Here is a 16,183-nt window from a genome sequence, read left to right as displayed (position 1 = left end):
GATTGTAAAAACTATTTGGTTAGTGTCTCTCAAACCTCACATTAGCTAACTTTCATGGGAAGCAAAGACATGAAAGTATAACAGACAGCAATTTAAGAGAAACCATTTAATCTTTATTTTTTCAGCATGAATTATATCATATTATATGATTCAACACAGTGAAACACTAAGCATGCTTTACTCAGCAGCTCCTTTTCCCTGTAAAAAACAGATGAATTGTTTGTGTAAATTTGATTTTAATTAGCTTTAGGTGACTGATTTTAATCAATTAATTTTATAGCAATTAAACCTAATACTGTGTAATGGTATGAATATTATACAGTTAAGAATCTGTTCCAACAAACAGACATAAATCAAAGAATGATGATGCTGTTTTAGTTATTGATCACAAAATGAATATATATTTACCTTGCCAGAGTAACGACTCTTTGCTCTCAGTTTATTGACCTGGGAATCTGCAATGTCAGCATGCTCCTCAGCCTCCTCCAGTTCATGCTGGACCTTTCTGCACTTGGAAAGGTGAATGTTGGCTTGCTCCTCCTGAAATACAGAAAAATGTTGAAATGTTGAAAATAGTCTTCTAGGTGTACTGTACTTAAAATAAATATGACAGTGTATCAAGTAGCCCATTGTTTAAAATTAAATGTGAGTCCTTACCCCTTCCTCAGCCTGCCTCTTGTAGGCCTTCACTTTGAGCTGCAGTTTGTTAACCACATCCTGCAGCCTGGTAAAATGTTTCTTGTCCTCCTCAGTCTGTAAAAGAAAATATAGATTTGTGTTTAAATATATTTCATGGAAAGTAAGCCAGATTGATCTGTACAGTACATGTAAAACCTTAATTTAGTTGTACCTGATAGGTGAGCACCTTCACCCTCCTCTCATATTTGCGGACACCCTTAATAACATCTGCTCCACGTCTCTGCTCAGCCTCAACCTCTGCCTCCAGCTCACGCACCTTTAGAAAACCAGAAAGTGAAGATAATATTTAGATAATATTTGTTTTGCATGTTTTCTTACATTGCTCTACCGTGCAGCTCTTAACAGAATTGTCTTACCCTAGACTCAAGTTTCTGGAGCTAGCATGCTTCATTTCCCAGGTTAACTCATGAAAAGATTTTTGAATGACTGAAGAAATTACAGTTCTTGTTTACCTGAGAGTGCAGCAGTCCAACACACTCACTGGCGTCCACCAGGTCCTGCTCAGTGATTTTGCAGCTTCTCTCTGTCTGTTCCAGAGCAGCTCTTAAGTTCCTCAATTTCAGCCACCATGAGACCGTTCCTGCTGTCTACCATACTAGCTTGTTCCTTGAAGTCATCCTGGGCTCTGACAGCATCATAAAGGTGTAGTTGTGCATCCTGGTAAAGTAATATCAGCAAAATATTCACAAAACAGCCAAAATGTTGCACATTCCTCAGATGCTTCTGGGACTCAGAAGCCTGTTGATAGGCATGGCTCAACTGAATCTCCATTTCATTTAGGTCTCCCTCCATCTTCTTCTTGATTCTCAGGGCATCGTTCCTGCTGAGGCCAACACCCACTGGAAACAAGTCCGACTTACGACCAAGAATCCTGACACAACTCTCGCTTTGGAAACACAGAGATTGAATGGCCCTGAGAAGTGGCCCCCTCACCCCATACTCCCGCAGCACTTCCCACAGGATATCCTGGGGAACCCAGTCGTATTCCTTGTCCAAATCCACAAAGCACATGTAGACCGGATGGGCATATACCCAGGCCCCTTCCAGGACACCTGCACGAGTGAAGAGTTGGTCTCTTGTTCCACGACCAGGACGGTACCCGCACTGTTCCTCTTCAATCAGAGGTTTGACAATAAACCAGACCCTCCTTTCCAGCACCTTAGAGTAAACTTTCCCAGGGAGGCTGAGTAGTGTGATGCCTCTGTAGTTTGCACACACCCTCTGGTCCCCCTTTTTAAATAGGGGAACCACCACCCCAGTCCGCCACTCCTTCGGCGCTGTCCCTGACTTCCATGCAATGTTGAAAAAGCATATCAACCAAGACAGCCCCTTAACACCCAGAGCCTTCAGCATTTCTGGGCGAATCTCATCAATCCCTGGGGCTTTGCCACTGTGGAGTTGTTTGACTATCTCAGTGACTTCCCGCAGGGAAATTGATGCAGATCCCCTATCACACTCAAGCCCTGCCTCTATCACAGAGGGTGGGTTTGTTGGTCTAGTCGGGTTCAGGAGTTCCCCAAAGTGTTCCTTCCACCGCCCAATTACCTCCTCAGTTGAGGTCAGCAGTGTCCCATCCCCGCTGTACACAGCTTGAATGGTTCCCCGCTTCCCCCTCCTGAGGTGTCTGATGGTTTTCCAGTAGCGCCTGGGTGCCGTCTGAAAGTCCTTCTCCGAACTCCTTCCACACCTGCTGTTTTGCTTCCCTCACAGCTGCGCCTGCAGTCCTTCGGGCCAGTCTTTACCCTGCAACTGCCTCGGGAGTCCCCCGGGATAACATATCCCGGAAGGCCTCCTTCTTCAGTCGGACGGCTTCCCTGACCACTGGTGTCCACCACCGTGTTCGAGGGTTACTGCCCCTTGAGGCACCAAAGACCCTAAGACCACAGCTCACAGCCGCAGCTTCAGCAATAGAAGCTTTGAACACCAACCATCCCGCCTCGACAGGAATGCAGGAGAAGCTCCGCCGGAGGTGGGAGTTGAAGGTCTCTCGGACAGGGGCCTCCTCGCGACGCTCCCAGTGCACCCGTACTACACGTTTGGGTTTACCAGGTCTGTCCAGTGGCTTCCCCCGCCACCTAACACAACTCACCACCAGATGGTGATCAGTTGACAGCTCCGCCTCTCGCTTTACCCGAATGTCCAATACATGCAGCCTCAGGTCTGATGATACGATCACAGAATAGATCATAGACCTTTGGCCTAAGGTGCTCTGGTACCACGTACACTTATGAGCATCCCTATGTACGAACATGGTGTTTGTTATGGACAATCCATGACTAACACAGAAGTCCAAGGCTGCGTCACTCCCTCGGGCTATGCCCGGCTGGGCTCAATGGCAAGCCCGGCAACCAGGCGCTCACTTTCGGGCCCCCCTTCCAGGCCCTGCTCCAGACTCTTTTCATCTTCTATGTACTTCCATGGGGTTTGTGAACCATTCTTAGTCTGGCCCCTCACCTGAGACCACTTTGCCTTGGGAGACCCTACCAGGAGCATATTGTTCCCGATAACACATCTCTCAGGTTCATAGAAGCACCCAAACCTCTCCATCGCGGTAAGGTGATGGTTCCCGGAGAGACTTTTCTGCAACTATCAAATTCACAAATCCACACAAAATTCTTTGATGTGTTCTTGCTACTTTTTACTACTTAACCTCATCCAGTCAGTAACTTCCAGGCTTTATTTCATTGTCTCCAGACAATATAGGTCATATGGAGAGCAAAGTCAAAATCAGTGATGGCCCTCTTTCCATCCTTTCTACCACCTGTTGACTGACTCTACTCATAGTGAGGGGTTACTTATGTGTGTTACCACTTATATCCTTAGTTAATGTAACTGAGTTTTGCTCAACAGGAAAATGTAAAATTAAATTAAAGATTTGTAATTCTCACATTATGCTGTGTAACAGTACTGCATACTTGGACTACTAATGTCCAATACATCCTATTGATTAAAGTAAGTCGATAATATCATCACAAACATGAGCTTTACAGATCTTTTACAACACTCACAGACTGGAATTGGAATCCTTGTATTAAATGTGTGTTGCTGACAAAGTAGAAGTTAAATGCGGGACAGAAGCCGAATATGGTTAGGAGGACAGCTGATGGTTACATGAGGTTGGCATTTGCAGCTAATACATCTTATGTTTCAGTTTTCCATCAGCAAAGGCACATCTTGAATTTGTGTTAATTCCTACCTAAAAAGGAAACCTTAATTTTAGGTCTTTTGACAAACGGTTTATTTATTGATATTGGTGAATACATTTACATTAAAAATACACATGTATTCTAATGCTTCTCACAGATTATTTAATTTTTTTGATTAAAAATAAATCTTTAAAATACTAATAGATCAACAATTAATATATAAATAAATAATAAATATAATAAAAAAAAAACATACAACAACTACTTATGATAAGGTGTAAGGGATATCTCTGTGGTAGTCACACTCATATGTCAACCTATTAACACTTTATCTAACTCTGCAGCTTGAAGTTCATTTTTTGGCTTCATGCACATCACTGCACTTTGAATGTCAACCACTCTGGTTGTTGAGCAATAGCATTTTTAAATGTCACAGGCAATAGTGTTGAACTTGCAGTGACAAAAAAAAAAATCTACATTCACTTGTCATTGACATGTTGTCACAATCTGAAAAATCTCTGTGATAAAGAATGATTTACAGTCAGAAATGTTAATTTACTTTGAAATTAAAGTGCACCCAATAATGACCCACACCACACATCTGTATCTTGTTACAGAACAGCTGACTGTGATTTCTACTTTACCATGTGATACTAAAATATCAAGTCACGTTCATCCACATGCTTGGTGTAGTGGTGTGATGTTGTTGCGCCATATTATGAACAAGGCAGTGAAGCGCAAACTTTTATTTTGAAGGGTAGCGTTTTTGCTGTCATGTTTTTCTTTTTTCCTTTGAGTGTTGTTACTATAGTATGAGGAACTTGTGTTATTGGAAATGTTCATTTCAATGTTTCCAGCACATATGTCAGGGAAAATATTGGATTATTACCTGAAGTATAGTCAGTATTTTATTTGCTAAACCTGCACTTACCACGTTGGGTCGGTTTTTACTTTCTCTTTGCTTGGTGACTTTTCCCAGAAAAGTACGCAGTTCTGCTGCTCTCCGTATTGTTCATACTATTGTGCATAATACTCCGATTTGCTTGGTGACTTTTCCCAGAAAGAGCACAGAGAGCATGTATGAGAAAACCTGTGAACACCTGTGAATGTTTCTTCTCCATAATGCAGGTATAAAGGGGAATAAATCGTGTTGAGACCATTCAGGAGTGTGTCTCTGCCTATTAAATAACACAACGCAGAATTAGACCCACTACATTGGCCCTGTAGTTTGACCGAGTTATATAAATTATATTATTGTACAGTATATGATCTTGACTCGTTTTTGATTTATATAATTTGATAATAATATTTTGAGTGTCACAGTGAATAGTTATGCATTCTGCATTAATGAATGATTGTAAAAACTATTTGGTTCGTGTCTCTCAAATCTCACATTAGCTACCTTTCATGGAAAGCAAAGACATGAAAGTATAACAGACAGCAATTTAAGAGAAACCATTTCATCTTTATTTTTTCGGCATGAATTATATCATATTATATGATTCAACACAGTGAAACACTAAGCATGCTTTACTCAGCTGCTTCTTTTCCCTGTAAAAAACATATAAATTGTTTGTGTAAATTGGATTTTAATGAGCCTTAGGTGACAATAATTTTAATCAATTAATTTTATAGCATTTAAACCTAATACTGTGTAATGGTGTGAATATAATACTGTTAAGAATCTGCTCCAACAAACAGACAATGATGATGCTGTTTTAGTTATTGATCACAAAATGAATATATATTTACCTTGCCAGAGTCACGACTCTTTGCTCTCAGTTTGTTGACCTGGGAATCTGCAATGTCAGCATGCTCCTCAGCCTCCTCCAGTTCATGCTGGACCTTTCTGCACTTGGACAGGTGAACGTTGGCTTGCTCCTCCTGAAATACAGAAAAATGTTAAAATGTTGAAAATAGCCTACTAGGTGTACTGTACATAACATAAATATGACAGTGTATCCAGTAGCCCATTGTTTAAAATTAAATGTGAGTCCTTACCGCTTCCTCAGCCTGCCTCTTGTAGGCCTTCACTTTGAGCTTCAGTTTGTTAACCAGATCCTGTAGCCTGGTAAAATGTTTCTTGTCCTCCTCAGTCTGTAAAAGAAAATATAGATTTGTGTTTAAATATATTTCATGGAAAGTAAGCCAGATTTATCTGTACAGTACATGTAAAATCTTAATATAGTTGTACCTGATATGTGAGCTCCTTCACCCTCCTCTCATATTTGCGGACACCCTTAACAGCATCTGCTCCACGTCTCTGCTCAGCCTCAACCTCTGCCTCCAGCTCACGCACCTTTAGAAAACCAGAAAGTGAAGATAATATTTAGATAATATTTGTTTTGCATGTTTTCTTACATTTGCTCTACCGTGCAGATCTTAACAGAATTGTCTTACCCTAGACTCAAGAAGTCCAACACGCTCACTGGCGTCCACCAGCTCCTGCTCGGCGATTTTGCAGCTTCTCTCTGTCTGTTCCAGAGCAGCTCTAAGTTCCTCAATTTCAGCCACCATGAGACCGTTCCTGCGCTCTACCATAGCAGCTTGTTCCTTGAAGTCATCCTGGGCTCTGACAGCATCATCAAGGTGCAGTTGAGCATCCTGGTGAAGAAATATCAGCAAAATATTCACATGACAGCCAAAATGTAGGTGCACTGACCATAGTCTGTGAAACAACTTTATGTCTTACAATACCTTCAGCTGTGCTTGCACATTCCTCAGCTGCTTCTGGGACTCAGAAGCCTGACAATTGGCATGGCTCAACTGAATCTCCATCTGATTTAGGTCTCCCTCCATCTTCTTCTTGATTCTCAGGGCATCGTTCCTGCTCCTGACCTCAGAATCCAGAGTGCTCTGCATGGAGTCACCCTCTGGCTGTTCCTCTTGATCTGCTCCATCCCTTCATCCTTCTCTGCCAGCTTCTTGTCTACTTCACTCTTAATCTGGGTGAGCTCCAACTAGACACGCAGGATCTTAGACTCTTCATATTCCAAAGTCCCCTAATGATGTCAAAGAAAACAACAGTCATCTTTGCTTTCTAACCATTTATAAAACATTTGTCCGTGTATTTTCAGAAGACCTCCGCGGAATAAATGTACCTCAGCCTCTTCAAGAGCTGTCTGGATCTCAGACTTCTCTGTCTCCACCTGCTTCTTGGACTTCTCCTCTGCAGAGAGATACATGTTATGTTATATCGTTAAGCTTTGAATTGGAAAATATAAATACATTATTCTAACTTAATGAAGTAATAATAATGTGGTCAGAACTCACATTTGAGGTTCTTGTTTTTCATGCTTCATGGTCTCCAGCTGATCCAGAGCTTCCTCATAAGAGTTCTTCATCTTGAAGAGCTCAGTGCTGAGAGAACGAGCCTCCTTCTGAGCTGAATTCACTGCCTCAATCTCTACCTCAGCCTCCTGAAGGCGCTGGGCCAGCTTTTTCCTGTTTCAAAAAGGTGTGAATCTGTCTCTGAGTGAAAATCTTAAAGTTACAAATACTTAAAAAAAAAATGTATTGCATATATGAGATAGAAATGTTTAAGGAACTAGAAAAAAAATATAAAAGCACAGCTGCAATCGAAAATGTTTGCCCTAAAATAACTAAACAAATTTGTAAACAAATAAAATTGTAATATCTGTATACATTTGTTTAAATTCAAGTATTGATACCAGAAATACCATTGTCAGTTGAGCTACACGATAGTTTTACACTTATTTCCATTTAATTGTTTAAAATGTACTTACTTGGCTTCTTCAAGCTCCTCAGTGCGATGGATAGCATCAGTTTGGTGGTACTGTTGGGTCTCTGTAAATGTTATAAGGAGTTCGCTCTAGACCTGCTCCATTTGAAAAGTGTCCTGAGATAACTTCTGTTATGAATTGGCGCTATACAAATAAAATTGAATTGAATTAAATTGAGTCATGGTAACCAGAGATGCCAGCTTTTCATCTCTCATCTCCTCAAGGGTAGCCAGCGGGCCGGCTTTGAAGAACACCTAAATAAACAGAAAATAGAAATTCACTGTATGTCTTTACTCTACAGCATACTAAAGATTAAACTAGAAAGGTAGAAAATGAGCATGTACCCTACACAATCATTTAAAAATGAAAAATATATAATATATTTACTGTATTTAAAAAATACTTTTTGTATCATCAGAGATAAAGAAACATGTTTATAATTTGTTTTATCTGCATCAGGATCTATATCTAAATACTTTAAACAGTGAAATGCAATTATGCTAAATGGCTGACAGTTCTGTCTTTTTGCACATTAGCCTTTTTACAAGTGAATTGTGCCAAATTTCAAGTGAGTCAGACATGATGAGTTCTGCAGCACCACCTTTGACAGAATGCAATCAAGTTATACAGGGTCACTTGGTATGTGCTTCTAAATTTGGTCGTAGTTGTGATGTATCCACAAAGTACTTCAATTTATGTAAATAGCCCATATAAGAATTAGGTAATTACTATAAATACAATCTTGTAGCAAATGGTAAAAATAAATTAATAACTTTTTTGCAGACTCACTCACATATTGAATATATTTGGTGATAATCTGATTAAATTTGTAGAAGTAAGAGTAAAATATATTATTTATTATTTAATATTTTCCCCCTTGATTTAAAATAGGTGAGAAAGAACCACAGAATCTTGGGCATAAATGATCTGGGGTTTAAGCCTCTTGGTAACAAGTTACAAGGCAATATGTAATGTTTATCCATGGCCACATGATGGCAATGTTGCATTGGCTCCTTCATGGCCTAATTCCCCATGGGTTATGTTTTTCAGGATACTCTTCTATTCCATAAAGAAAAAAAATGACTGAAAAATATGTGCTCCTTGGTAAGTACATTAAAGTATATCAATGTGCTTACCTTGGTGTGTCCAAATCTGTACTCGTCATAATTAACATCAATTGATCCAAGCAACTTCTCTGAAGCCTTCTTGTTATCAATGAACTGGCCCTCAGGGATGAAACTGGCATTCAGCACCTTGTACCTTTTATAAGAGAGTTAGTGGTCAGTGTGAACATTTTCTTTGAATAGTCTGCATCATAATTGTGTTAGAATATCCGTTGATACCTCTGCTTAAAGTCAGCATAGAGGATTCTGCTGGGGAAACGTTTTCTGCAGATTCTGATACCCTCCAGCACACCGTTACACCTGAGCTGGTGGATGACCAGGAAGTTCTTCATCAGACCTGTAAAAGAATATTTCTTAATTACTTCTTTAAATGAATATAGTAGTTACTCTCTTTGTTGAAGCAACACAACCTGAAGTAAACCATACCAACTAAACAAAACCACCCCTCAAAACACTCAAATGGAAATCATGGTCTCTATGTACCTGGAGTCTTTGATTCATTGGGAATCAGACAGCACACAGAGTGAGGATGGGTGCTCCATCCAAGTAAGTCATCAACTTGCCCAAGTTCTCTTGTCATAAAATGTCACAACTGTGATATTAAACATAGATAAGATTTTATACCAAAGTTTGAAATGTTAAATCTTACCCTAAACTGGGAAGACACAGTCTGCATAGAACCACCCTTCTTCTTGCCTCCCTTCTTACCGCCACCAGTCTCTGTGGATGGTTTTAAGTGGACATGTTTTTTTCAAAACCAGACTCAATATTTACATGAACACATGCTATAGTTAGGTAAAAATATACATTATCTATAAGCTTGAAAATCTATCAATCTATCTACTATCATACCCTCAATAACAGGAGGATAGAGATGGACCAGCAGTTTCACTGAGGACTTCTGGTACAGCTGAAAAACAGATTAATTCAGTGGATCCTTGTTCTTGTCCAGCCAGCCGTTGATATTGTAGTCCACGGTACCAGCATAGTGCACCAGGGGAGAAGTGGGCCTCAGCCTTGCTTTGGCTTCTTAAATGCTCTGTTTTTGCCAAGATGCTGGTCATACAGCTTGTTCTTGAAGGATGTGTCTGTAGCCTTGGGGAACATGCACTCCTTTCCAAGGATGGAGAAGATAGCCATGGGCTAGAAAAAAGTAGAATGATGTATGTTATTATGGCATAAATTAAGTGAAAACAAGAACAATCAAACAGAATGACAAAATGAAATGATTACCTTTTCAATCAGCTCAATGCAGGCAGCCAAGTCCATGCCAAAGTCAATGAACTCCCAGATAATACCCTCCTTCTTGTACTCTTCTTGCTCCAGGACAAACATAGTGTGGTTGAAAAACTGTCGCAGTTTCTCATTGGTGAAGTTGATGTACAGCTGCTCCATGCTGTTGAACTGTGAGGGGAGAAATATTCAGTGTAATATCTTTCAGACAATAAGAATGATTCAGTCATGAAAAGTATCAGCTGATGAATCGTTTGAAATTAAGCTTACATCAAAGATTTCAAATTCAGCAATATCCAGGACACCAATGTCTGTCCCTTGGTGACAAACTCATTTCTGACCTTAACTCTGGGATAGCACAGAGCCTTCAGCATGTCAGCAGAGTTCAGACCCAGCAAGTAAGCAACCTTGTCAGCATCTGAAAAAGTTTAGTAATTCATACATGCGGTCTTAGACTGTGACCTTCCATCATGATGTAAAAGAAACCAGCCAGATAAAGAACTTCCATTGGTATTCACAAGCTATTCACTTTGAGCTGACATTAAATATTCACCCTCTGTACCATCTGGCTCAGCCTGCTCCTCACGCTGCTTCTGCTTGAACTTCTTGTTACCATGGTGGAGCACAGCACCAGTCATCTTGTAGATGCTCATCTTCTCTTCATTAGTGAAGCCCAGGATATCAATAGCATTCTGTTTTAAGAAAGGTGACCACACAAAAGATAATCACTTTAAAAAAATCTGTATGGCGTCCAACAGAGGATTGGCTGCAATAATCTGATCCCTATAATCCAGGTTTAAAATTGATGTCAGAAAATGAATGTATGTATTCCATACTTAAAGGACACTGAATTGTAATCATCATACAGTAACAAACCTTTGATGTGTCCCTCTTCTTGTCTTGCTTGGTGTGGACAGTCTTTCCAGCACCAGATTCTCCACTAGGTATAGACATAGACTTGTAAGAATTATATCAGATTATGTTCAGCAAAGTCAACAAATGTGAAATTTACGTGATCAAGCAGAGTGGTTCTCCCTATCTGTTCAATTGGGGGAAAAAGAATAACCATTTTTTTACTCAGCAAAAACCTCATATATTGATTAATTCAACGTTGTTATGGTAACAACTTACCAGTAAGCATGAACTGAAAAGCGTTGTCAGAGACAGAGAAGATGTGGGGTGGAGCCTCCATACGCTTCTTGCCTCTATAAGCATTTACAACTTCCTGATCGTAAACTGAGAGCCACTTATAGGGGTTCACAGTGGCACAGAACAGCCCAGAGTAGGTCTGAAAGTGATCCAGCAGTTAACTCTTAGTATAGCTAGTTTCGCTGTATATAGGTATATTTCTCTGTTCTTATTAGGCAGCTTTTCTTACGTAGATCATCCATGCTGCATAACGCTCTTTGAGGTTATACGACACAGAGGCTTCATTGAGATGGGTCATCATGGCCATGTCCTCAATTTTGTCAAACTTCGGAGGGTTCATTGGAGAGATGTCATCTTCTTTAACTGTCCTCTCCTGGAACAAGACATTTGTCACATTGAGGGCTGATCGTATTGAATCCCAGTTTACTCTGATTTAGTGATACTAACCTCCTCCATGTCCAGGACTTTGACAGTGACTTTGCCACCATCTTTCTTGAGGATTGTTGCCTTGAAGTACAGCTCCTTGGCATCGGCCATGTAGCAGGCGGCCTTGGCATCAAAGCGTTTGTTTTGAGGGTCAATTCTCTCCTTCTCTGGCTTACGGAGGTATATGGCAGCTTTGCCATAAACGGCCATCTCCGTGTCCGTACTCATGGTGGTGGCTTATGTCTGCAGCAAGTCAAACAAGAGCAATCTTGGACTGATGTTTGATTTCTTATAATCAATTGTTATTTGAGGTTTGTACACAATGGGTGAACAACACCTAAATATAAATGAATTATCCAAGCATTCTTTAGCTATAACCGATCATCCTTTAAGGGGGGTTCGAGTCTAACCCAGTTGACATTGAGCCACAACTATTCACTCTTACATTCACACCTACGGGCAATTTAGAGCTGCCAATTAAAGCAGGCATGGTGAGAACATGCAAAATTCACACAACCTGCAGTAGCTGGTTTGGCAGGTTGAACCTTGACCCTTCTCAGTGTGAGACTAACCACTGCTTCACCTTGCCATCCACTGACTAAACATAGATATACTTATACATATCATAAAACTGTAATCAATGGTAAAAGCTGCACATACCTTATCCTTTCCTTTGTCAGTGCAGAAAACTATGAATTGTAAAAATTTAACATACACATATTATACTGTAAAGTTACAAGGAATTTATACATTGAAAGCACAGAGTGCATTGAAAAGTAATACATATATATTTCTACTCTTATATGACACTATATTTTGTAAACTAATTTCTAAAATGAGGAAGATATTTAAATTGTACAATGCAATAGTAGATATCCTCACCACAAGCAGGAACTTCACTGGTCTACCACCACACACACTGAAGCTCCTCTTGTACCCCTTATATTCAGTCTGGTTTGCTTACACAGTAAGGCTTAAAGCAGGCTATCGTGCCAAATATGGCTGGAATGACAGCTGAGTCTTGAAGCATTTCAAATATTTAGCTGGCGCTACTTTGGGTCAATTCCTTTCTGAAGTAAGTCTTTTTTTGACTTCTTTTGACACATGGCATATATAAAAGTGGAATAATAGTTTCATATAAAAATGAGATTTAAAATGATTACATCTAACACAAAGCTGTTATAATGTCATTTACATCTTAAGGTACAGATAAGCTTTTTAAAATTATTTTTTGAGAATTGATGGTTGTATAGGAACATACGGGGATCAAAATTAAGAAAGTTAATTGGATTATTATGCCAATTCTGATTGTGCACATGTAACCCTGTAAAGCCCAAACCATTAAATAATTGACAGAAAATTCCAATTCTTTGAAACTGGAGCCTTTATTGGTCCTTCTGAACATACCAAAAAAAAGCAATTCAAATATCAATGTCCATATAGGAGTTTTAATTTGTATCATATTTGATACAGCGGGTCACAATGCTCAAAGATTCTTTTTTTTCTTGAACAAAAAACACATAATGACATGAAATGTCAAGTGTAAGGTGTAATGAAAGCACATCACACCTTTTTCATTGAATAGGACATCCACTAAATGGAGTATCTGACACATTTCTCTCGACTATGCTGCGTTGAGTAAAACACATTATCTGTGTTTATTTACTCAATGTGTGAATATAATTGCCTGTTGTGAGTTGACTACTACTACAGGCTGAAGAGAGTCACTGCAGTGATAACTGAACTCTTTATAATTACACCATATACACAAATTATGGTACAAGCTAAGAAAAGCAGGTACTTCAGGGACAGGGAGCATGCAGGTGATTGATGGGTCACAGGAAAACCCTCCCACTCCAGACTTTAACTCACTTGGTCAGATGCTACAGCCGTAATATTTAGCTTACTTTGAGAAGAAAAAAATCAAAGCTACTATTAGTATGGCTCACATTCTGAATGTTTTTCTATTCATTCATTTATGCTCACCAAACATAATAATTACTTTGGCTGAATTCAATAAAGGTAACTATAACTATTAACTCAAATAACTATTAATAGCCAGTCTTAATAAAATCAGTGTCATCAACCTGAACACCTAAATAAACCTAAATTAAATTTCCATCCTCTAGTAGTGCCCTACACGAAGGATGCGATTTATTTGTTCAATTTATAGTCTGTTTAAGTTGAGTGAAAGTCCATGAATCATTCACTATGTAATAAATATGTATTTTTACATTGTGTTTGCTTGAAAGCTCAATTAACATTTAGTGTGCAGTAATGATCTAATTACGCCTACTCACTGTAATGAGAGAGGTGTCAGAGTACTGAGAAGGAAGAGACAGGCTCCAAGGTCAGAGGTCAAGTGGTGTAGTATGTTGGGGGTGGGACTTTCAAGGCACTAGGCAGTTTTGAAGCTTCTGTAAAAAGCCAATCAGCTGAGTAGTTACTATGGTGACATAACATAGTACTGCCCTATAAAAGTGAGGACCACAGCAAGAGTGTGAACACAGATCAGGCATGTTTCTAATGTAAATTCAAATACTTGATACTGACTATACATTACAACAGTCACCAGTCGCATCCTTTTCTGGATCATGGCAAATTAATGGATCATAATAATAATCTCTCAAAGTCTCAGATTGTATGTATTAACGTATGTATTAATATGCGTAGAAAAGTCCTACTGCTTAGCTAAACAATTTAAGCCATACCTCAAGATTCTCCTACACACACTGCAGTGCATTCAGTAGAAGTGCTTCAGTAAAACAAGGCACATGGCAGACTTCCAGTCAATGCTTGAACATTTTTGCTTCTTGTTGTAATGAATTAATTTAATACTTGACATTAAATTAAACCTGATATTTATTCAGAAAGAAACTCAGTAACACAAGTCAATAAAGTTTAAAACTAGACTAACTAAAAAAGAACATTTGGGTTAAACGTACTACAAGGAGTTTTTTAAATAGTTGTACAACCATCTCAGTTTCATCCTGATTCAATTCAATTCAATTCAATTTTATTTGTATAGCGCCAAATCATAATAGAAGTTATCTCAGGACACTTTTCAGATAGAGCAGGTCTAGACCGAACTCCTTATAACTGATATAACTGATGCCTCTATATGACCTACAGTAGCACACAAGACCATCAGTAAGAAGATTCTAAATGCCTACCACTGTTCGATTTGGAAACATTACCACTTTTGTCCACAGGGGTCACCAGAATCAACAAAAAAGCTGCTTTATGTAAAATAAAAATAATAACTAGACCAGGGGTGTCCAAACTATCCTCAAAGGGGGCCAGATTCGATAATGGGAAAATACTGAGCACCACAATAAAGTCACATGCAAATGCACTGCATCATAGCAATTTTATTTATATTACAATAACAAATGTACGGAAGCGTATTGCATTCAATTTTTTAAAAAATAGTTTTTTCTGAGTAATTTATTTTTTGGTCTATTGTTTCAAATGCTCTCTACACTCAGAAAAAAATCTGAAAAACAAAGCCCCCAAAAAATATCTCAGAACAACAGAAATAATTACTCAGAAAAACAGGCAAAAAAATTACTCAGAAAAACACAAATAATTACTTAGAAAAACAAACCAAAAAAATACATTTTCAAGTGAATGCAATACGCTTCCGTACAAATGCACTGCATAGTAACCATCTGTGCCAAAAACAATTGTCTTTTTTTGTATAACCTATTGTAAGCCACTCAGCTGTAAACAGGTCTCCGCAAAACAATTCAGCCTTTCTTTCAGAATCAGCATCAGAAATACTTTAATAATCGCAGGGGGAAATTATTTCATATCACATCAGAGTCATATAACACAAGGAACAAACAATTTAAAATTCCACAAAAGTTCCACAAAGCTGAGAAATATACAGGTTAAATATAGTCACTCTGCATTTTATGAATTTCAGATGACCAAGAAAACACAGGTCTTTAACATTAAACAATTCAGCCTTTTTTTCATACCACATAAGAGTCAGATAGCACCATGAACGATCAAGCATAAAAAATTCAAAAAAGGTTCCACAAAGTTGAGTAATATATTATATAATATATATATTATATAATATATGTCACTCAGAAACTGCATTTTATGAATTTCAGATGACCAAGAAATATACCAGGGAGGTGTGAACATGTCTAACAATTCAGCCAAGCAATGAAATATACTTTTACTCACTCAGAAACTGTAGTTTAGTCAGACGACTAAGAGACATGGAATGAGGTGGGGATCTGTTAGTCTGGACCTCAACCGGTTCTCTTTCAGGTTCATTTCAGAAAATGTCTGCTCACACAAATGTGCGCAGCCGAAAAAGCTCTCCATTTTCTTTGCAAACGCTCCCATTCCTGGGAACCTGTCTTTATCCAACTGCTGGTGAAAGTTCACAAGTGAGAGCTGTTGGTGTCGACTGCTCGACCTCATTGCACTGCAGCTGAGTGAGCTTCATCCGCAGCTGGTGTGGGGCTTCATCAGGGTCCGTGGGGCAGGGAGAGGAGAAAAGCAACGTGCTCTTTTTGAGAGTAGCAAAACCCTGAAAGCGCCTGTTACACTCTGCAAAGAGACATGTGATAGTTGCTGCATACCTCCTTGTTTACACACCAATAGGGTCCTCTTGAAATCTGCCCATGACCCCGTGCAGCGCAGG

General features: G+C 39.1%; 2 protein-coding genes and 1 pseudogene across 3 annotated transcripts in view; 1 reads left to right on the top strand and 2 right to left on the bottom strand.

The window, feature by feature from the left end:
* Positions 1 to 16,183, top strand: part of LOC127353460 (protein NLRC5-like) — a 180,870-nt gene that overhangs the window by 29,468 nt on the left and 135,219 nt on the right. The gene's annotated exons all lie outside the window — the stretch shown is intronic.
* Positions 5,006 to 7,030, bottom strand: LOC127352600 (myosin-7). The gene is made up of 7 exons (XM_051381114.1): positions 6,947 to 7,030; positions 6,716 to 6,805; positions 6,246 to 6,449; positions 6,040 to 6,144; positions 5,847 to 5,942; positions 5,598 to 5,729; positions 5,006 to 5,023 (listed from the first exon to the last, which is right to left on the bottom strand). Exons 1-7 carry the CDS (start codon positions 7,028 to 7,030, stop codon positions 5,006 to 5,008), a joined length of 729 nt encoding a protein of 242 aa, XP_051237074.1.
* On the bottom strand, positions 6,723 to 16,071 carry LOC127352599 (myosin heavy chain, fast skeletal muscle-like; annotated as a pseudogene).

The sequence above is a fragment of the Dicentrarchus labrax genome, unplaced genomic scaffold (genome assembly GCF_905237075.1).
Source record: "Dicentrarchus labrax unplaced genomic scaffold, dlabrax2021, whole genome shotgun sequence".
In the NCBI taxonomy this organism is placed as follows: domain Eukaryota; kingdom Metazoa; phylum Chordata; class Actinopteri; family Moronidae; genus Dicentrarchus; species Dicentrarchus labrax.
This window is presented reverse-complemented; position numbering and strand designations above follow the sequence as displayed.

Excerpts from the sequence above, each read along its gene's own strand:
- LOC127352600 (XM_051381114.1), bottom strand. The coding sequence starts at position 7,030 with ATGTATCTCTCTGCAGAGGAGAAGTCCAAGAAGCAGGTGGAGACAGAG. Across the intron at positions 6,806-6,946 it reads CAGCTCTTGAAGAGGCTGAG|TTGGAGCTCACCCAGATTAA; the intron begins GTACATTTATTC and ends CTGCGTGTCTAG. Across the intron at positions 5,730-5,846 it reads AGAGGCAGGCTGAGGAAGCG|GAGGAGCAAGCCAACGTTCA; the intron begins GTAAGGACTCAC and ends TCTGTATTTCAG.